At 42.4% G+C, this 22314-nt stretch overlaps 1 protein-coding gene across 4 annotated transcripts; it reads right to left on the reverse strand.

Moving 5' to 3' along the window:
* Positions 1-2718: 2718 nt before the first annotated feature.
* LOC123755458 (uncharacterized) lies at positions 2719-22165 on the reverse strand. 4 transcript variants are annotated; one of them, XM_045738158.2, is made up of 13 exons: positions 22033-22118; positions 19964-20032; positions 19232-19472; positions 17658-18024; positions 17453-17508; positions 16795-16910; positions 14629-14815; positions 10438-10550; positions 9985-10121; positions 9510-9598; positions 7628-7793; positions 5982-6099; positions 2719-3187 (listed from the first exon to the last, which is right to left on the reverse strand). In XM_045738158.2, exons 4-13 carry the CDS (start codon positions 17689-17691, stop codon positions 3040-3042), a joined length of 1164 nt encoding a protein of 387 aa, XP_045594114.2. In that variant the 5' UTR covers positions 17692-18024; positions 19232-19472; positions 19964-20032; positions 22033-22118; the 3' UTR covers positions 2719-3039. The 4 variants fall into 4 exon arrangements, 3 of the variants coding, with proteins under 3 accessions (XP_045594114.2, XP_045594112.2, XP_045594113.2); XM_045738156.2 differs by lacking the exon at positions 17658-18024 and having other exon boundaries at positions 19232-19348; positions 22033-22165; XR_006772516.2 differs by lacking the exon at positions 17658-18024 and having other exon boundaries at positions 3050-3187; positions 5920-6099; positions 19232-19348; positions 22033-22165.
* Positions 22166-22314: the final 149 nt, after the last annotated feature.

Genomic DNA, 22314 nt, shown 5'->3' on the forward strand with positions numbered 1-22314 from the left:
GCCTCCCCTCAGTCAAGACGCCATGGCGTCAGAACTTGCTCAAACCCTCCAACCTCCTCTCTCAAATCTCATCTTATTGTCTCTATATATCTTCAGGTGCATCCTCACCATCCACTAAATAACAAGTAAAACGTATGTACTTAATCAGACATTAAAGAGTACTGACTAGCGCCGGGTGTTGCTGCAGAGAGTGGAATTACTTGCATATTAGTTGGTTTCTGTGGTGGGAGAAAGAGGGCGGTTGTTCTCCGGCAGGAAGGCAGCCTTGCCACCCACCCTACCACCCTTCTCATCATTTAACACTCACAACACACACATTCATCAGCCAATACAGTATGTATACACTAAACATTACTACAAGTATTTTCGCATTTGCCAAAATACTTGTAGTAAAGGCAAGTTTTCAATATCTATATTGAAACAAATGTAATTCCAGTAGCCATGACAACACTCCATAGCCCTGTTTACATAAACAAGTCCACCTACACAAACATACCTAAATATACCCTTCAGCTTCCCTCTGCCGCTGTCACTGTACCCCCATACATTATACACTGTATGCCACGTAACTGGAAACAATGCTGAATTACCCATCATACAATATCAATGCCCCTGTTATTTGATTTGGAATTAATGGTCAGGTGGTTGATTACGGTGGTGTGGTCGGGTGGTTGTATGGGGCCTTGTATAGGCTCCACAGTGACCGGGGCCAGATTCACGAAAGCACTTACGCAAGCACTTACGAACGTGTACATCTTTCCTCAATCTTTGACGGCTTTGGTTACATTTATTAAACAGTTTACAAGCATGAAAACCTGCCATTCAACTGTTGTTATTGTTATAAACAGCCTTCTGGTGCTTCGGAGCTCATTAACTGTTTAATAATTGTAAACAAAGCCGCCAAAGATTGAGAAAAGATGTACACGTTCGTAAGTGTTTGCGTAAGTGCTTTCGTGAATATGGCCCCAGGTCCTCCCTGTCACCCGGACTGACGTGCGGGACTCGGGCCCCACTCAAGCGCGCGGTCCGCACTCCTTCAGACGGACGACCGTCCTCGTTAATTACAACACAAAGACAAGGTTAACGAGTAGAGATTATCAGAGTAGTTTAAGTAGCAGTAAGGGTACGAGTTGCGACAGGGTGGAGGGAGGCTGGAGATGTGAAGGGTGAGGGCAGGGCTGGAGGCAAAGTAAGGTTCAGTTTTGGTATTACAAAGGATGAAGAGGCACAGGCGAAGGGAAACGTTTCCAACTGGAAGTACAGTAGGAGTTATTATAGCAGGCGGGCTGGAGGCAAGGTGAGGCCAGGAAGGGATCTATCAAGGGAAAGCGCCAAGCCCTTACGACTATATAGCACTGGGAAGGGATCAGGATAAGGATTTGGGATGGGACGTGGGGGAAGGAATGGTGCCCAACCACTTGGACGGTCGGGGATTGAACGCCGACCTGTATGAAGGGATGCCGTCCAACCCAAGTGGCTGGGGGTTAGGACGGGAGTGGTAAAAGGGATTCGAGCAAGGCCCTCTACCCCACCACTACCCTCTAATGTTGGTGGTAGGGGTAGAGGGTAGGGGCGGAGTGGAGGTAGGGACAGGAGTGGCGGGAGGGGTGACTGAAATGTAGACGAATAAATTAGTTAGATTCTCTCAAATTCTATGAGGCGGCGAAAGTGTTTGAGTGTATATGAATGGACTGTGTGTGAGACGCGGGTGGTCAAAGCAATCTGCGACGCCAGATTGTCGGTGTCTTCTGAGAGCACCGCCAACTATATGAAGCTGGGCGCCAACTCCTGAAACACAGACGGTGACAAGAGACGAGTGGAAGGGGCAGGAGTAGGGGCAGGGTGAGGGCAGGAGTAGGGGCAGGGTGAGGGCAAGAGAGGAGCCAAGAGACGGGACAGGAGTAGGGGTGACGGGGTCAGTGTTTACAAGAGTACCTGAGGGGTTGGTCGTCAGCTGGGTGTTAAGACGAGTGGTTTCTGGTGACTAACCCAGCGCTCCGCACCGCTGGACCATCACGGTATATGGTCTGAGCGGTCATCCTCCTGTTTACATTGTACTTGTAGTAACAACGTGGACCATCTTACATACATTGACGTACTGGACAATTAGAAAAGTAGAATTTGTTACTACTGAATGTTGACTAACCAGAAAAGGTTGTATTTAAGTTGCTAATAAAACTAACCTAACCATCCTAGACCTAATATAGTACATATATGTGCTATACTAGGCCTAGAAATATTTAGGGATATTTAGAAATATTTAGAAATATTTCAGTTTAATTTTAGCGTTTTCCGAACTCTACAATGTGAATAGTACCAAATTCTACCTTTTAATTGTCCACTGCGTCAATATATGTACGATAGTCCACATGGTTACAAAAGGTACTGTATAAACAGGGTTAGCAACACCTTAGGCGGTAATGTGGTGAAGGCAGACCCCATACACACCCGCGACCTGGTCTCTCATCTGTTTCCTAGTCCCTCCTCTGCTCAGTCAGACTATTGGTGACCGCAGCTCGCAGAGCGGACCCAGGCACCACACCCTAGCTGATCAGGAACCCCTAGGAGGTGTTTATCCCGTTTCCTCTTGAACACAACTTAGGATCTCTTGGTAATTGCTCTTGCATTAAACATTGTGAACCCTATAGTCTAGAGGCAGGGGGCAGGAGCTGAAGCTCGCCTTCCACAAACATAATTAGGGGAGAACACACAAATCCGTTATATATTTTTTTTTTATTGGTTTATATGAGCGTACAACTAAGTCGGTACACACAGGCAAGCGTGCTCACCTAGTTGTGCTTGCGGGAGTTGAGCCTCGGCTCTTTGGTCCCGTCTCTCAATCATCAATCAACTGGTGTACAAATTCCTGAGTCTATTGGCTCTATCATATCTACATCTAAAACTGTGTATGGAGTCAGACTCCACCACATCACTTCCTAATGCATTCCATTTCTTAACTACTCTGACACTGAAAAAATTCAGTCTAATGTCTGGTTCATTTGGTACTGGATGTGGTGGTCAGCGAGGATGTAGACGACTTCATCGATGACCGCGTGCTACAGGGGTGTTGAGGGCTGTCCAGAGTTGAGTGTGGTCGTCAGGGAGGGTGTAGACGACGCTGGGCCCCAGGTGACCTGTCGCCCAGGCTGGTCGCTCCCAGGCCTCGGCAGTCTCCACGCCCCTCAACCTGTGCCGTGAATGGAATATAATGGTAACTAATTGATTATTAAATTTTGCCTCTGAGAGCTAGCTTAATAGGCAGCGTCACTGATCCTACGAGTGAACACACCGCCATAGTGACATTATTGGGCAGCGTCACTCATCCTGCGAGTGAACACACCGCCATAGTGACATTATTGGGCAGCGTCACTCATCCTGCGAGTGAACAGTCGATCCCAATAATTTAGATGCTTTATCGTATCTACGCGTACCGTATAAGTTCTCCGTATTCCCTCTATTTCAGCAACCTCTCCTGCTCTGGAGGGGGAAAGTGAGTACCGGGCAGTACTCAAGACGGAACAGCACAAGTGATTTGAATAGTACAGCCATTGTGATGGGTTCCTTTGAGTAGTAGTTTAGTGTGCACCCCATACTCATCCAGTGAGCGGTAGTTTATTGTGCACCCCATACTCATCCAGTGAGTGGTAGTTTATGGTGCACCCCATACTCATCCTGTGAGCGGTAGTTTATGGTGCACCCCATACTCATCCTGTGAGTGGTAGTTTATGGTGCACCCCATACTCATCCTGTGAGTGGTAGTTTATGGTGCACCCCATACTCATCCTGTGAGCGGTAGTTTATGGTGCACCCCATACTCATCCTGTGAGCGGTAGTTTATGGTGCACCCCATACTCATCCCGTGAGCGGTTGTTTATGGTGCACCCCATACTCATCCAGTGAGCTGTAGTTTATGGTGCACCCCATACTCATCCTGTTAGCGGTAGTTTATGGTGCACCCCATACTCATCCAGTGAGCGGTAGTTTATGGTGCACCCCATACTCATCCTATGAGCGGTAGGGCAAAAAAGGATTACAGAGGGCACAAAAGGTCTTTATCAGACCTCAGCTGAGATTGTTACATTAACAATTCCATCTATCCTGCACACACCTTATAATTATAATGCCAGCTAGTAAGAGAGACTGTTCCACCTCAATAACTGTGTATTTACAGTTAATCATTAAACATTATTGGGAGGTCTTATCGAAATACAGATATTAAAGGCTCAATGGGGAGCTGGTGTTTCTTATTATTAGTCTTTACAATACACTACTTCCTTCTTAATCTCATATGTCATTTATCTACTGGAAGCGAGATATGGATACAGTGCAAGGATTTCAGACATCTTATCCTTAGTAATAAAATGGTTTTTAGCATTTCATGCAGCGTGAGTTGAGATTTATTTCTGGCTCAATTTGATCTAAGATGTAATGCTCAAGTGTGTGTTTCTGTCTGTCCACACACTTTACTTCATCTATATTCCTATACAAGCCCAACTGCCAGAGATACTTGTAGCCAAGTGTTATTCGAGCTCTGACAACGTCTGTTAGTCTGCTGATGTTGTTACTTGCCCCAGACACATGTTTTACTTGACACATTTCAATGTGATAAACAATGGACCTGCTAATTCCAGTTTGCACTGTTCTAGTTTCTTCAAATTCATCCACGAGTCCTCGTCTAATGACACTTTTAAGGGGCCTATTAACTCAAGATTCCGTTCAACGCTGCCACACTTTATTTACTGTGTAACGGGGACGGGGTGATGTCTCTACTCCCTCCACTACCCTGCCCCTTAGTTAACTAAGCTTACAGACCCAAGAACCATTGTGTCTATGAAATAAATAAATTCCCTGCTTTATTCAGGCGATGAGTCACAATAACGTGGCTGAAGAATGTTGACCAGACCACACAATAGAAGGTGAAGGGACGACGACGTTTCGGTCCGTCCTGGACCATTCTCAAGTCGATTGTGACTATTCTCAAGTCGATTGTGACCATTCTCAAGTCGATTGTGACTATTCTCAAGTCGATTGTGACCATTCTCAAGTCGATTGTGACTATTCTCAAGTCGATTGTGACCATTCTCAAGTCGATTGTGACCATTCTCAAGTCGATTGTGACCATTATCAAGTCGATTGTGACCATTCTCAAGTCGATTGTGACTATTCTCAAGTCGATTGTGACTATTCTCAAGTCGATTGTGACCATTCTCAAGTCGATTGTGACCATTATCAAGTCGATTGTGACCATTCTCAAGTCGATTGTGACCATTCTCAAGTCGATTGTAACCATTCCTATTCCATTCCCAATCGACTTGAGAATGGTCCAGGACGGACCGAAACGTCGTCGTCCCTTCACCTTCTAGTGTGTGGTCTGGTCAACTTCCTGCTTTATTCCTTGCTGGCCACTGTGAAAGGGGCTCCCAAACTTTATTATATTTATTCCCTTATTAAGTAAGAGCATATATCAGTCTGGCTTCGGAGGCAAGAACATTAATATTCGATTGTAAGTTGCAAACTCCCGGGTTTTGCTGCTAGGTGAACAGGAGCATCAGTGAAAGGACACGGTTGTGCCCAACTGTTCCTATCCCTCCCGGGGATTGAATCCGGGTCCCTCGAATGTGATCCTTGGACGTTCTGTATGCACGCCCGGCTATAACAAGCAAGGAGGGGAGGGTCCTGTTTATTAGCACTAGGAAATTATAATTATATGTACAAACTGAAGGCTGCACTCAAAGGTACGTATACATGTCAGGTCCTGTATAGTGTATGAAGGATGTAGTGACCCATCTGACTACACAGACACGCCTGCAGGGGGTCCTGTACAATGTGAGTGTGGAGCATGTAGTGACCTACCTGACGACAAGGACACGCCTGCAGGGGGTCCTGTACAATGTGAGTGTGGAGCATGTAGTGACTCACCTGACGACAAGGACACGCCTGGGGTCCTGTAGAGTGTGAGTGTGGAGCAGGTAGTGACTCACCTGACGACAAGGACACGCCTGGGGTTCTGTAGAGTGTGAGTGTGGAGCATGTAGTCGAGGCAGGTGTTGAGGAGAGAGTCGCAGGGGTGATGGTCCCGGCCCAACACGCTCTTCATCCCTGTAACACCACATACAAGTTTATACTCACACACCGCTTCATCAATCTCTAATACACACACACATGCAACAGGTATCAACATGGTGCTGTGTATAGAGTATACAAGATGTGCTGCAGCTGATATACGACAGTGAGAGGCAATCAACGAACTAATTATGACTGCTGTACTCTATTGTTTTCCCGGAATATTGCTATAAACCACTATTGCCACCACCGTCTCTGTCAATACTCACACCATTATTGCTTCCCACATTCACCACCACCCCACAACACTGAGTGACATTGATGATTGTTTCAACATTATCAACACCACCTCAATTACTAAACAGTTAATGAGCTCCGAAGCACCAGGAGGCTGTTTATAACAATAACAACAGTTGATTCGGAGGTTTTCATGCGTGTAAACTGTCTAATAAATGAAACCAAAGCCGTCAAAGACTGAAGAAAGATGTACACATTCGTAAGTATTTGTGTAACTGCTTCGTGAATCTGGCCCCTGGTCCTTATGCCCAAGAGTCATTCTTGTATATTTGAAACTGTTAATGAGAAATATTTCTTGGCACTGATAACTGTTATCACATCACTGCTTCTAGCACATGATGAACACTCTTTTCATCACTGATGCTACTCTGCCCTAGGCAGGTCTATGGGTTACACTATTATTTGGGTATAGCCGCATGGGGTGTGGTGCTATATGGGTACAGGCGCCCTATGGGGCTCTGCTATTTGGGTACAGGACTGTGGGGCACTGCTATGGTGAAACATACCCATGGTAACACATGTCGATCAGCGCTGCTTGCATATGGGTTCCATGGGAACCCATATGCAAACAGGGAGAGGAACTATCAGGAGAAAGCGCCAAGCCATTACGACTATATAGCACTTCGAAGGGGTCAGGACAAGGGTTTGGGATGGGACGGGGGAAAGGAATGGTGGTGAGCACTACTTGCATACAAGCCCAATGGTGCCAATACCATCCTACTAGCAACACCCGGCACCACTGACCACCACAACTACACCAGCACACTTACTGCTAACACCATCTACTGAGAAATACAGTAGGAGTCAAGAGGAGCATTAGAACCCATTTACCTTTTTTTAGCATTAGAAACCCATTGTTTCAAAGCGTTATATGACAAAGAGTGCTGGGAAGACGCGACACCACGAGCGTAGCTCTCATCCTGTAACTACACTTAGGTAATTACTTGGTACTCCCTAGTTAGCACCCTACACCACCACGCCTCGACAAGGTCAAAACAATGCAAACATGGATTCCACTGAACCCACTTAGAACTGAAGCCCAACTGGGCTTTAGTTGTAAGCCTCAGGAATCCTAGAGGGTTCAGTGGAATCCCTGGTTTTATTGTTTTTACCATGTCGTGGCGTGGTGGTCTAGGGCACTATAGCTTGGGCGTACCCAGTGATTAGGTTCGAATCCTCATCAAGCTCCTACTGATTTTCTCAGTGATACATCACGTTAATGTGATCTCATGGTGCACCATCTACTGGTGCCACTGTAGCCACCTACCATAATCAGTGACACCTTTCATCTTGAGGTACATCACATTAGAGAGGCCAGGCGAGGAGACGAGGACCACAGTGGTAGAGTGTTGGCTACACAGCTTCCCAAGGACCCAGGACTGGGGGCTCGCCAATACCTCCGGCTCGCTCGTACTGAAGATGTCATGTACCGCCTACCAAACAAAATACATATATTAATGAAGTATAATTCTAAGAGTACAGTTTGTGGCCTACACAGTGGTAAGCTGCAGTAGGCCTACTGGCCCATGTGACACTTCACCTCACTCGATGTTATATATTTGCTGCTCCAGCCAATTGGTTTTTACGGGCTATACATGCCCGTGCCACCTCTTGGATGGCTTAATCTTTATCAATCAATTGGTTTACGGGCTCACCATAGCCCGTGCTACATGGACACTTCGTTCTGAGTAGCTAAATCTCAAACAACAACAACCAATTTGTATTTACGGGCTATTCATGCCCGTGCCACCTCTTGGATGGCTTAATCTTTATCAATCAATCAATTAAATTGTATTCACTTGTACTCTATCTTTAAGAATGTTGTGATGGGTCAATGAGACGCATCTCTTAACGTCAGGCCATAATATAACTGTAAATGAATACTGCAAACTTATTTTATTATATTTTTACAACTTCCTTCTCAAGTAAAGAAAAACAACGAGAAGATTCATACTAGATTAATTTATATCAGCCATTCTGTCAACTTCAATAACAATGTCTTCAATAAAAAAGTTACTATAATAGATACAGAAATGTGCACACCCTCGGTATTCTACAATTTCATGATATAAATAGTTTATATTAGTCCACCTTCCTATTGTTTCTCATCATTCTAAATGTGTTATTTAATTTGTGTCAATATCTGTGTTACCGCTATAATGGAAAACCACTCTTGGTTTTGACAATATATATCATCGTTCAAATTCTAAGGTAAGTGCCACTCACTTTACACCAAATATGTAAGTTTGACTTAGAATGGTGTTAAGCCTGTTTAGTCCAGTCAGTATTGTGATGACTTGTATAACTTGTTACGAATAAAGTTGGTGATTCTGATAATGACAATGTCTACGTGTTGTGCTGTTATTGTGACTCGTAATTAATGTACTGGACTTAGAATGTAAATGTTGTGCTGCTATTGTGACTCGTAATTAATGTACTGGACTTAGAATGTAAACTTTCCCAACTATATGTACAACCATTTATGACTAAAGCTCTTAGGGGGCAGCATCCGCTCCCTCGAGCTCCCTCAATCATCAACAACAATTAAGCTTTTACATAAGAACATAAGTGCGAACAAGCCTGAATGGTCCCCAGGCAAATGAAAACTCACACCCCCAGAAGTGACTCGAACCCATACTGCCAGGAGCACTCTGCAACTGGTGTATATGAAACCTTAACCACTCGACCATCATAAGAAGAAAGGTAACTGCAGAAGGCCTATTGGCTTATACGAGGCTGCTCCTATTTATAACCACTCAATCCCACTCAGATACATGTCCAACCCACGCTTGAAACAATCGAGGGACCCCACCTCCACCACGTTACGCGGTAATTGGATCCACAGATCAACAACCATTTTGATTTGAGTGATTTGATTTAGGACAATAGTCTACACTCTACATCATCGGCTCAGAACAGTGTCTCCCGGGTTTAATCCCAGGCCATATCGGCACGTTTCCTGTCACCTAATGCGTCTCTTCACCAAGCAGTAACATAGGTTCCTGAGAGTTAGACAATTGTTTTAGGTTATATCCTGGCGTAAGGTCAATAGTTGGCCTAGGGGGACCTCGATAATTCTAACCGCAGGCTTCCTGTCCCCAACAATAGAAATGTAAATATAATATACCCATTGCTAAACCGTGACTGACCTTAATGTTTGTGTGAGTGAGGATGTCTCCAGCTAGATCGTTGACCAGGTGCGTGAGCTCGTCAGACTCCTTCGTGTGGACCAGCAGCACTGGGGAGGGACGAGATCTGAACTACAAGCTCTTCTCAGTGAATGATGCACTTACAACATGTACCATATGTAACACGGTATATAACCACGCATGACATCCATCTATATGCACGGCACAACACTCACAACATCCACCACTCATCACACGGCTACATACCACACTCACATCCATCTGAGACCCAGCCACACATGGCTAGAATGGGTATAGAAACCTTCAAGCAACATGGCCGCTGAATTGTAGTCAAGAGTATAGCATTTTCACCCGCTATTTTGACATCATTTTCAATCATGTTCTCTAATCCAGCAAACCCTAATCAGTTGTATTTCTAAAGTGTTCACAAAGACCGTTATCATTATCATCCGTCTGACCAGGTTGAGGCACTCACCTTCTTCATGTTCCCAGAGGGCGGGCAAGGTTAAGGAGGGCTGCTTGGTGACCCGGTGACGGAAGCTGAGTACCGCCAGTACCATCACCACCACCACAACATACACTCCAACACACACGCCCGCGATAACCGAGGTCCTGAGGGGGCATACATTTACTTCAGTATATGTTCCAATTTGAGTGTAGATTATGACATGCTTTATGATGCTTCAGCCGAAAACTTAACCCTTGTACCACTGGACCCATTGTGTGTGTGAGAGTCTTAGAGACTGTGAATGTGTGTGAGAGTCTTAGAGGCTGTGAGTGTGTGTGAGAGTGATGTTGTTATAGATTAAGCAACTCGGAACAAGTTCCAAGTAGCACGGGCTATGGTGAGCCCGTAGCTAGTGGACTTACCTGGCACAGGAGCGGTGCTGTGTGTGTGAGAGAATATATACAAACAGTAGACCTTCACCTGGTATGAGGCATGAGGCTGTGAGGTACACCAATAGTATCATTGTTGCACCGTTCCCTCACCACAACCTCTCTGCAACATGACTTCCCGCTAATTCTCAGACATCGATTCACCTGCAATTAAAATAACTGTTTAAATTCCTACTATTAGGAGCATGCAATTCAAAATAATCACATTAGAACACTTGAATAGAGATAACTAAAGGTGTATTTGCACATGCGAGTCAACTCAGTATATGTCTAGCATAAGCTTGAATCAGTCCAATTATCCGTGTATTATACCACCTTGCAGCGTGTTCTCTAAAGAGCAAACTATTTCCAAAATAGTATTTAACCATTTTTTTTAATCTAAACTTATCCAATTAGTAATCATTATTTCGTGTTCTTGTATGTGCATGTATTTAGTTCCCTGTTAATATCATTCTTATTATTCCCTCCCATCTATGTATTTCTTGTAATTATGTCAGATTAAATACCATTTGTCTTCTAGAATATGTAAATTTTGCTCATACACTGTCTTTCAAGAGGTGTGGATCCTAATACCAGGAACAATAAACTGGTATTTCAAGAGCCCTCGGGCGCATATTTTGACTGTTTAAGGTGAGGTATACAGGAGTCTGGGCTCACATCTTGTGACACAAGATAAGAGCGGACAACAGGATGCACTTCCTCTCTCACAGTGCCATCTTTACACTTGTTCGCATCCACCTCGTCCTCCTATGGTCCCCCCCAACGTCAAGAAAACGGTCGATTTAAAGTGGTCTCTCTTGACCTACCAGAGGACCCAAAACAGAAAACGGGACAGTACGTCACTTTCGCCAGTCGCTTCCATTTTCTAGTACGACAATTTTTGGTCTTATGTAACGCATACGAGCGAAAAGCGACGTTCTTCGTAAGAGGACAGGTTGTGCCTACTTCACCCGTTTTCAGGCTTCAAAAATTTCTTGATATATATTAATTAATGTAAGATCTCGTTATATGACAGTTTTTGGCCTCTGCCAATATGGTCTTACTGGTAATTAAATATAACAATTGTTTTTGCTGCCCTGGTTCAGCTACAGTACCTTTGGGAGTTTGCACCACCTCCTGACGCAGACTTTTTTTTGAGATATATACAAGAGTTGTTACATTCTTGTAGAGCCACTAGTACGCGTAGCGTTTCGGGCAGGTCCCTGGAATACGATCCTCGCCGCGAAGAATCCTTGTTACAACCAAGAACACATTTTACTGTTGAGTTAAACAGAGGCTACAGTTAAGGATTAGCGCCCAGTAAATCCTCCCCGGCCAGGATACGAACACATGACAAAGCGCTCGCGGAACACCAGGCGAGTGTCTTACCACTACACCACGGAGACTGGTTTAAATGTACTTGACTGTACTTGACGCAGACTTGATTAAATGTAAACTCTGCCATAAGAACGAGTCACATACTTTGCGTCATTATATAAATGAATGCGAAAAAATCGCATAATTCAGAGATCACACCATCCATAGTGTTCAAGACATACTAGGCCTAACGTGTATTGGGTCTAGGATGGCTTAGGCAGCTGTTTAGGTTAGGTTTTTGGTTACTTGTCCATACTTTGTACTATTCCATTTGGGCTAATTCACTAATATATAGTGAACTGTTGGTGGTTCAACAGTTCATTTTTCTACGTTTGACTATACAGTTGTTCGTAAGTGCTTGAATAAACACACTAAACTCTACTATAGACATACCTTTTACAGCCGATTTAATGTACATGTTGTTATTGACATTTATATAAATATACACTTATACACACGTGCTTTGACTGTTCACATATGAGACATACATCTTATATAGCTATATCCGCTGGTATTGTAATTTGCAAGCTTCTCTCACCAGCTAAATCCATCAGGAACAGTTGAACGTCTAGCATCACCTCTGACCATCAAAGTTTGCCCTCTACCTACTTCCGTTTTCTTCTTCTTCACCAATTAACATTCTCCCAAGTTTACCATTATCTTATCTACGAATTATTCCCCCCCCCCCCGCCACTCTCCATCCCTCCCACACTCTTCTCTCCAAGAAAACTTCCAGCAACATTATTATATATAGAATAATAATGTTATTATAATAATAATATAGAAACAATTTTTATTTTAATAAACTCGAAAGGCTTTGTGTATTAGTGGCTTTATATTAATATACAATTTTCGTACGTACTAATTATCCACTGTAACACGTTCTTTAGTATATTTTATCAATGATAACAACAATAATAATAATAATTGTTCTGTATATAGACTATGTTTGCTTAACTATTATTTCATACATTCTATATTTATATTTATTTACATTTTCTTCATTCATCACTTTGTAATTTGAACTGAATTTGAAATTACAAAGTGACGGAGGAAGAAAATGGAAGTAACTCGAAACACAGAATGAATTAATAATTAGCTAAGTGTGTCATGGGGATCTGTTTTTCTAATGACGCAACTGCTCTGGACACATTCTCCATCCCAGCAGGCAGCTATCATTTTCATCTCAACAGGCAGCTATCATTCTTATACCCTTACTCAAATCTTTGAATATGTTAAATATTAAGTCACTGCACATCCTCTCATGTGTACTCTATATATTTAAAACTCTGAACTGCAATGTCAATCCTGACCTTAGAAGCTTCCTAGAAGGTTGTAACAGAGCTCATGGGCATCACACCAGAAACAAATACCTATTTGATATTCCAAGAGTGCGACTTAACCAAACTAGAAATGCTCTACAAATCAAGGGACCCAGAATGTGGAATGGTCTCCCCAATCATGTCAAATGCTGTACCTCTTTCAACCAGTTTAAGAGTAAAACCAAGTGCTACTTAATTAACCAAATGTAACTAACCTAACTTAACCCACCCAAAATGTCAACCCATGTCTTGCTTTTGTTAAACAATGCTGTTTGTTCACCAACTTGTACAATTACTGATTTCTACCATGTTCCTCCCTTTTTTTATTTTCTATTCCCTTTTTTCAACTCAATTTATACCTAATCCCAATCACTTTTAAGTTTTAGTCTAAGTGTCTTTTTCCCCACACCTTGCCTGAAACGCTATGAGTATTAGTGGCTGTAGGTATTGTATGTACTAGCTCTATCTATAAATCCAACATTATGTTTGTAAATCAACTATTTATGTGCTTTTCCTGAATAAAAATATATTTATTTATTTATTCTCATCCCAGCAGGCAGCTATCATTCTCATCTCAAAAGGCAGCTATCATTCTCATCCCAGCAGGCAGGTATCATTCTCATCCCAGCAGGCAGCTATCATTCTCATCTCAAAAGGCAGCTATCATTCTCATCCCAGCAGGCAGGTATCATTCTCATCCCAACAGGCAGCTATCATTCTCATCCAAGCAGACAGCTCTCATTCGCCTATCTGTTTGTGCAGACGGTGTGTCATTGTCTTGCGACAGGAAGCCTGCTTACTTATCAGTCTCCTTACACGTCTCATTTCCCCTAACCTTCCCATTTTAATTACAATATTTATTTTTTCCTTCATTCTCGCTCCCTCTCTGATTTGCCTCGGAATAGACTGTAGTGCAGCGCACTTTGAATGAGCCTTTCTTACTGCCCATCTTCCAAAACTAACTGTGGGGGACATGTGTAAAAAATATTGACTGTGATACTTAAAAATATTGACTGTGATACTTAAAACGTAAAGGTTTAGTACTACTGGTATTCTAAAGAGCATGGGAAAATGATACAGCCTAACCTAACATTTATAGGCTTAATCTGGACAATCCTAGGCCCAATGTAGCACATACATCTATTAAACTTAGCATCTAGGAGAGCTTGGGACATGGGAGAGGGTCCGCTAAAGCATCTAGAACTTGGGACATGAGGGCTTATCATTACAAAAACCGATTTATCATATATTTGGGCAAACATTTGCTGGTCCGCATAGCGTTCTACGGTAATACAAGCATAAATACCTACCATGTGAAAATTCTACTTCTGATCCTCTAAATTTTTTAAAATATCATTATTGTAGTATACTGTGAACACAGAAGAGCGGTTGTAGTTCACAAAATGTCAAAGTTCAAATGGCAAAGTGTGCATTTTGGCATTAGTGTACCAGTATTCAGACTTGTGAGTATTTGTTTACATTTATGTTACTTTGCTAATCAGCACACGAAGGTCAGGTTTGGCAAGCGTGCACACGAGACTTACATATATGTCATAACATTTGAGCCAGGTCAGATTGCCACTGACTACCAGTATGTTGTTGAGCGAGAAGTTGTTGAGCGAGAAGTTGGCGCCCGCTACAACCTCTTTGACCACCCCGGCAGCAGTCACAGTCACCCTCCACTGTCCCCCCTCCTTCCTTGGTATCATCACATTCAGGCTGCTGTTGTTTCTGCAAAACCAAACGTACAAATGCATGTCTAGATTTACTGTGTATTAAGTTGTATTCCCTGGTGTTTAATGTGTATTAATTAAGCAATTAGGTATCTAAAGAACGCGGCAAGCCGGGAAGACTATGAAGCACCAAGGGTGTCACGAGATATTCACATCATAAATACCCATCTATATAAGAGCAAAAAGACATGCGAAGACCGAAGTAAAGGCAACGGATTCCCCAAGGATTCCACTAAGGGACAACTTGCTCAGAGGGACGCTGGAAAAGCTAGCTACCTTATATTAAGTTCTGTGATAAAAAAAAAAAAACACAGGTGTCGAGGTTAAACTTTAGGAATCTCTTGACTTAATCTAGACACATTTATTCATCATTTTCATGGGAGAATATGACAATAACCAGACGAGATATCTCAATAAATGAGGATTGAAAAAAAAAATCACTGAATGTGAATAGCCCGTAAGTGGTGGCCCTTTTGAGTCAAGAGCTGATACTGGAGATCTGTGGAGGTGCGACTGCACCCTGCGTGACGGGAAATGTCTCCCGTCCGCAGGCTGATTAAGAGAATTGGGATGGGAACAACAGCTGAGCAGTGGAGCTGTAGAATCTATGGTGAGAGTGCCTTGACCACTACCTGAGAGATTGTGCCCATCTAGGAGACATTAGAAGTATGTGTAGAATAATAAAACCCACAGTGTTTGAGTTAGGAAAACATTATTTGTTAAATACAGATACTGTCCTTAAAAGATTTCCCCACTTTACACCCTCAAGATAACGTAAGTTTAGGGGGTTGGTAAATGGTAATCTTGTCCGATGAACTGTTCACTAGAGACAATTAAGAAATTCCCGGCGGTATCTGGGATGAGTGACTGGATGAACAACCTAGCATGGTTTCTTTCTTTTGTGGGGTGTTGTACATGCTGTTGTAGTGGTATATTCACTCATACCATGAGTGACGCTGCCCAATAGTCCCAATAGCAGTATATTCACTCAGAATGAGTAACGGTACCCAATAAATTCACCCTTCGGAGCAAAATTTCAAATTTTCTAAAACAACCAGAGTATGGTTTTTTTTTGCAGAAGGAATCAGAATACTAGACTCCGGATACTTCATATACATCACAGACCGAAAAAATACCCATTTAAAGATAAATCTAACCTCACGCTGTATAAAATGACAAACTATCTTATTACAAATTATCAAATAATTGAAATTCTGGCATTACATGTATCCGTATTTCGCTTCTTGTAGATAAATGACATAAGTGAGAATAATGTGCAAGCTGTGTACCATATTAATACACAGCTCTTCTGTGATAATGTAATTTCCAATATTTAAATTATTTTAGGTATTAACAAAAGATGCATCTTCAATGTATGAATGCAGAGCAAATACATAGATGTTGCCATCTACAAATTTTGAAACCGTCATTATAGTTATAAGATGTGCAGGTTAACTGTTATTGTAAACATTTTAGTTGAGGTCTGACTACCACTCACAGGAGGAGTACGAGGTGCACAATAAATTACCGCTCAAGTGATCAGTATTGGGGGGTTCTAATTTCTCCACTGTCAGTAGGCTTCCTTGGCTAGCATTTGATTAATTACGACCTCAGGCATCCACAGTTTTTATCCCATATTAAAATAGCTCTTTCTACATCTCCGGAAGATAATTGATATGTATGTTTTATGTGATATGATATGTAGCCACATTACCAGGTACAATGGAGAGAAAACAATCATATTTATAAATTGAGGTGTGTGTGGGAGTAAATAAACTCCTAACAATGAGATTAACTCAAGAGGCATATTGTGCTGTAGAGATATACACAGCACAATGGATTCACTACATAACTATAATTTTATATATAAATATATACACGACTTGAAGAAAATAATTATTTAAAACAAGGGGTAAATATTTGATCTTAAATATTATCTTCAGAGGAATAATATATGATAAAACTGGCAATATTTACATAAATCTGACACTGGGGATGAACGGGTAGAGCGGCAGCTTCACCTCCTGGGACCTCACTGGACCACACTTCAGGTAAACTGAACCTCCGGCTTGCAGACATAGGCTATCACTACGCTGTAAGCACAGTAATCACCATCTCAGAAAACACGCGAAACTGTTAAAATAATTATTATTAATATTCGTAAACACTATACAATGCTGATATTTAGGTACAATGACTGACCATTATGGTAGTTTAGATTATGAAACAAATATTAGGATTGCCTCTGAGGTAGTTATATACAATGCTATTTTTTTCAAACGAAATTGGCGGGATCCAGGAGCCAATGCTCGATCCTGCAGGCACAAACAGATGAGTACACGTGATTAGGTCTAATCGAACCCGGAAGATGTTAGTTTAATTAATTTATTATGTGAACCCATTCCTATCCTGAGTGGTAGTGAACCCCAAACCCATCCTGTGAGTGGTAGTGAACCCCAAACCCATCCTATGAGTGGTAGTGAACCCCAAACCCATCCTGTGAGTGGTAGTGAACCCCAAACCCATCCTGTGAGTGGTAGTGGAAAAGATTAGAGAGGCTCGTATGTGTGTGTTTTTTAACTGTAAAGATTAGTGATCTGTCTTAGATGATCTAGATAAAAAAAAAAAACAATACCTTAACGGTCGTCCAAAAAGGCCTCTTTCTCGTGTTGATTACAAGTTGACTGGATTCTGTAATGGAATAAATAGTCCCATTGTATTCTGCACAAATGCTTGATATATTATTGTAACTATACTTTTTACTAATCAAATTTGGAGACAATTGCACATTTAAACTCAAAGACTTACTCTCGCTGCATTCCTGGATCACGAAGCTTTACCTGTGACATATTCCTGGATCTTGCTGCCTTCCATCACTGTGATTGGATCTTGCTGCCTTCCATCGCGTATGTGTTTGGATCTTGCTTATCTCCCTCTCCCTCAAAAACCCTGGTTATAATAAGGCTGCCTAACACAGCTAGCCAAGAGTCTGCTGTCGTAAGTGTTGCACGTTCCCTCTGATTACCGCACCTGAGCAACAGGGATCCCAGCAGCTTCCCGGATGATCTGTCCCCAGGCGTCCCTAAGGGGTGCTGGGATAGAGTGTAGAGACCAAGTGACGATCCTCAAGAACCAGCTGTTTCATACTCAGCAGGCTTCCTGTCCTCCAAAAGAACGTCTTTCTCAGCAGGCCATCTTGAATTCTTCCTTCGGGGTAAATGAGGTTACACACACCCAGTGTACACCGTATACTTCACTTAAATCCCCCTCGACGTACAGCATATAACACAAGCAAAAAAAAAAAATATGGGAGTCTAGCATACCCCATTACCCCCCCCCCCCTTAATGGAGTATATAGGGGTATACTAGTCCCAAATTCTGGGGACGGGAGACATCTCCCGTCACGCAGGGTGCAGTCGCACCTCCACAGATCTTTAGTGTCAGCTCTTGATACTAGTAATGGCTCAAAAGGGCCACCACTTACGGGCTATTCATGCCCGTGCCACATTTTGAGTGGCTTAATCTTCATCAATCAATCATCATATTCTGGTGCATATGGTGCCCTCGCCCACAGCACAACGCAGACAGTATCGCTGCAGTGTCTCACAAATGTTCTGGACCAGAAAGATATCCACTGTTTCTCAGCGTCTGCAGAAAATGTGTTCAAGCCTAACCTCTCTCATAAGTCTCCCAGTGTACCGTAATATTTTATAACTACACGGGTCAATAATAAATAATCAGTAAACAACAGAACAAGGAGGGACAAAACCACAAAGCTCACATAAAAAGTGATATAATTAAAATAAAAGATCATGAATTATATTAAGTCCTTTTGCATGCTTCAATTTAAAGATCCTGTCGACTCAATACTCGCTAGGCTGCCTTTAGCCTACAAAACTTATAAATTCCTACATTAATTTCAAGCACTTCTTGAGGGAAACAAATAAATGGAAAATAAAACTGTAAAGCAAAATTAATGAGGCTCTCTTCCTTTGGCAAAACACTTAGAAATCACACGGGCAAATATATCAATACTACTAGGCTTCGCAAGTCGTGTCATACATCATACAACTGTCAACATCTAATTGGGTGAATATAGGCTTTAAATTTGCCGGATGGTCAATAAGCTATTGCAGTGGCCTTAGCAACCGTCCAGCGATTAAGCCATGAGTCCAGCACCAACCCAACACAATCACCCAAGGGGGGAGGGTAGAAATAGCCTAAGCTACTCAACCCCTTTGAGATGTATTTTTTCTTGTCTCAATAAACATACTTGAACTTAAATCACCCAAGAAGAGGACATGAGACGTACTAAAACTTAAAAGCACTCGACAGGATTACATCAGATAACTCGCGTAATATTCAACGACGAACCGAATTAAACGGTAAAGAGACTCATACCACACACACTTACTTGAGTCGCACCATAGTTTAGAAGAACAGCTGCTGGAGTTGGCCAGGATAGAAGTGTAGTTCACTACTGACCTCGCCTCGTCCACCGTCACGTTCAAGCCCTTCACAATGCACTCCTCTGGTCAAAATAACATTCAGTCACAACCTGTGCCACTTCAATCCCAGGTGAAGTGACTTCACATCATCACCCCCATTTGGTCGGGGAGGTACATGGTGAGGGAGGTTGGTGGGAGAGATGCCGTCTTTGGTGGGGGAGACCAGATAATATAACCATTTTTTTAATACGAGGTTCATCTCAAACACACACACACAACAAGACTATTCCCACACCATACATCACTGTGTAACTCTGAGTAAACAAAATATATACAGTACGTGCTTAAAACAAATGTCAACAAATATATATACGAAGGCTCTGGTACACAGTTGGCTCTTGGTTTATCTTGTTCCTTACATGATAAGTTGCTTAGCATTAAATTTAGTTGTTTCGCAATGGATACAAATAATAAGTTCATCAAATAAGTTCGTAGGGCCAGGCTTCAGATGAGCTGATGTTGGATAACATCTGCATCTATTAGCTTGCAGCTTCACTGGGAACAACAATGATATTCCTAATGAGAGAGACAGAACGACAGAGAGAGATATAGAGACAACAGACAGATACCTGCTAGTGAAGCAGACAGATACCTGCTAGTGAAGTACACACACACCCACTGCGAAGCTTGATCATTACCTGATATATACGAGGCGGCTACGTACGAGATGAGGACGAGGCTGCACGCCACGCTCCTACACCACCAACCTGCAACACCAAAGATAGCACCTACAGTATACAGATTGCTGCTCCACCAAACACTGATGGGGGTGAATCGACTGGTTGGAGAATCAGCATACTGGGTGACGTACACACTGCGATAGGTTTAAAATGATGGTATAGGTGTCTACAGTTTGAGACGTTTTGATGAAATTTAATCAGACTGACTCTATCTGCACTTGTCCATTTGTTCCTGTGTTGCCTATGTGTCTGTCTTTGTTGTCTGTCTGTCATTACGACAACCCGTCTACAGGCCAGGCTCGTTAAAGCTGTGGCCATCCCCTAAGACGCATTCGTCAATTTTAACGTATTGTGTATCTAAAATAGGATTGTTCGCATTTATTATTATTCCTTCCCCCTGTTCCATCGCAAATCCTTATCCTGACCCTTTCCAAGTCCTATATAGTCGTGATGACTTGGTGCTTTTCCCTGATAATTCCTTCATTCCTATCTATTAATATTAGTATATTTTAAAGTTCTTTGTATAGTTAGGCATAGGCTAGGATAGGTTATGTGTTTAGGTTCTGTTAGTAATTGTTTGTATTTGAAGTTTGAGGCATTTACAGCGTTGCGATTTGAACAAAGGTCGTCAGCAAAGTACTGTTCGACAAATGTTTGAACGTAATCAGTTGTGAGTTAGCACGTCCTCATCAACAAAGCCCAAATGCTCATTAATCCAGCTGCTAAACCCCCTGTTTATGAATGAAAAACGATTTACACACGACTCTCAACTGATTACATTTGAAAATTTCTCAAACAATGATTCGGAGACGACCTCCCTTCAAATCGCAGCGCTGTAAATGCTCACCTACGTTCTTCAAATACAAATAATCGCCAACAGAACCTTGACACCTAACCTACCTACGCTTAACTATGCACAGAACTTAAATGCATAATAATATTATTTTATATTATTTTATTTATATATATGAGAACAAACCTAATATTAATACACAGTACGTTACAATTAATAAATGCGTCTTGGGGGACAAAGACAGTTTTAAGCAGCCTAGCCTGAAGATAGGTTGTGAGTCGTGCGTAAACCGTTTTTTTATTTATGAGCAGGAAGTTTGGTGGGCGAGCATTTGGTCTTTGTTGATGAGGACGAACTAGGAGATTAGGCTGATTCTGATTAATGAGGTATCGGAGTTATGGCGCCCTAGAGTCACCAAGTGCCTGGACGGAAGCGGGAAGGTTGCTGGAACACTTGCCCAATTTGGACAGCTATAATGAGCGCTGAGATAAAACCCTGACGGCAACCCTATATGACTACAACCTTAGATGATAACAGCCTTGGATTTCTCTGTAATCCCTTCACCACCGCCCACAAAATGGCTATTGTGGCTATAATAAATATATTCTAATAGTATCATGTTTCTTTATATATTGAGTATAGCGGCCTTGCGCGTGGGAGGGAGTCATGCACCCGGAAAATCCGAGTGCGCAATGTAGGAAAAGACTGACTGTATTTACCAGGTCATAAGGTGAACGAAATTTCCAAGAATATTTTGTTAACAAAAAAATGTAGTATGTTTCATCGAATGAATTGATGCATGTAAATCTTTTGTTGTATAAGAGAGAATGCCTATTTGTCTTTCGACTGATGTAGACCGGACACATTGGGTTAGCCTCTCCCAATTTTGTATGGTGAATGGTCTTGGGTAAGGGACGGACATAGGACAGTAGGACAAGTGTGTGGACATAGTGATGATGGGTTTGAGGTAATTTACAGTGGTTGAACCCCATGTACAGGCACCGTATGTAAGATAGGGATAGATTAACGCATAGTATAATGAGAGCAGAGTGGGGAACATAATGCCTGATTTTAGAAATCATACCGGCCGTTTTTCCCGACTCTGGCTATGTGTTGTATGTGAGTGTTGAAGTTCATTCTCTGAGCCAAGTATAGGTAAATATGTATATTAACAGTAATACCTACATATAGGTATTAGATCCAGCTTCAAAGTCAGGCAACAATATAAACTAACCTCGTGTCATTGTTATGGGTTGTGAGAGAACACAAATATGAAGAGCGTCGAGCCTGGCAGCTCCTCCTCCTCTGCCTCTCTCCTCACAACTGAGCACTAGACGCTACACACATGGCAAGTCCTCCATAATATGCTGCGTTGCAACTCGTGCGCTATTGGAGTCACCAATTGCAATGTTGTACTCACCTAGTTGTCCTTGAGCGGGTTGAGCTCTGGCTCTTTGGTCCCGTCTTTCAACTGTCCATCAACTGGTGCACAGATTTCTATAGTGCAGAGTTCCTT

Source organism: Procambarus clarkii, chromosome 20, assembly GCF_040958095.1.
Source record: "Procambarus clarkii isolate CNS0578487 chromosome 20, FALCON_Pclarkii_2.0, whole genome shotgun sequence".
Classification (NCBI taxonomy): Eukaryota; Metazoa; Arthropoda; class Malacostraca; order Decapoda; family Cambaridae; genus Procambarus; species Procambarus clarkii.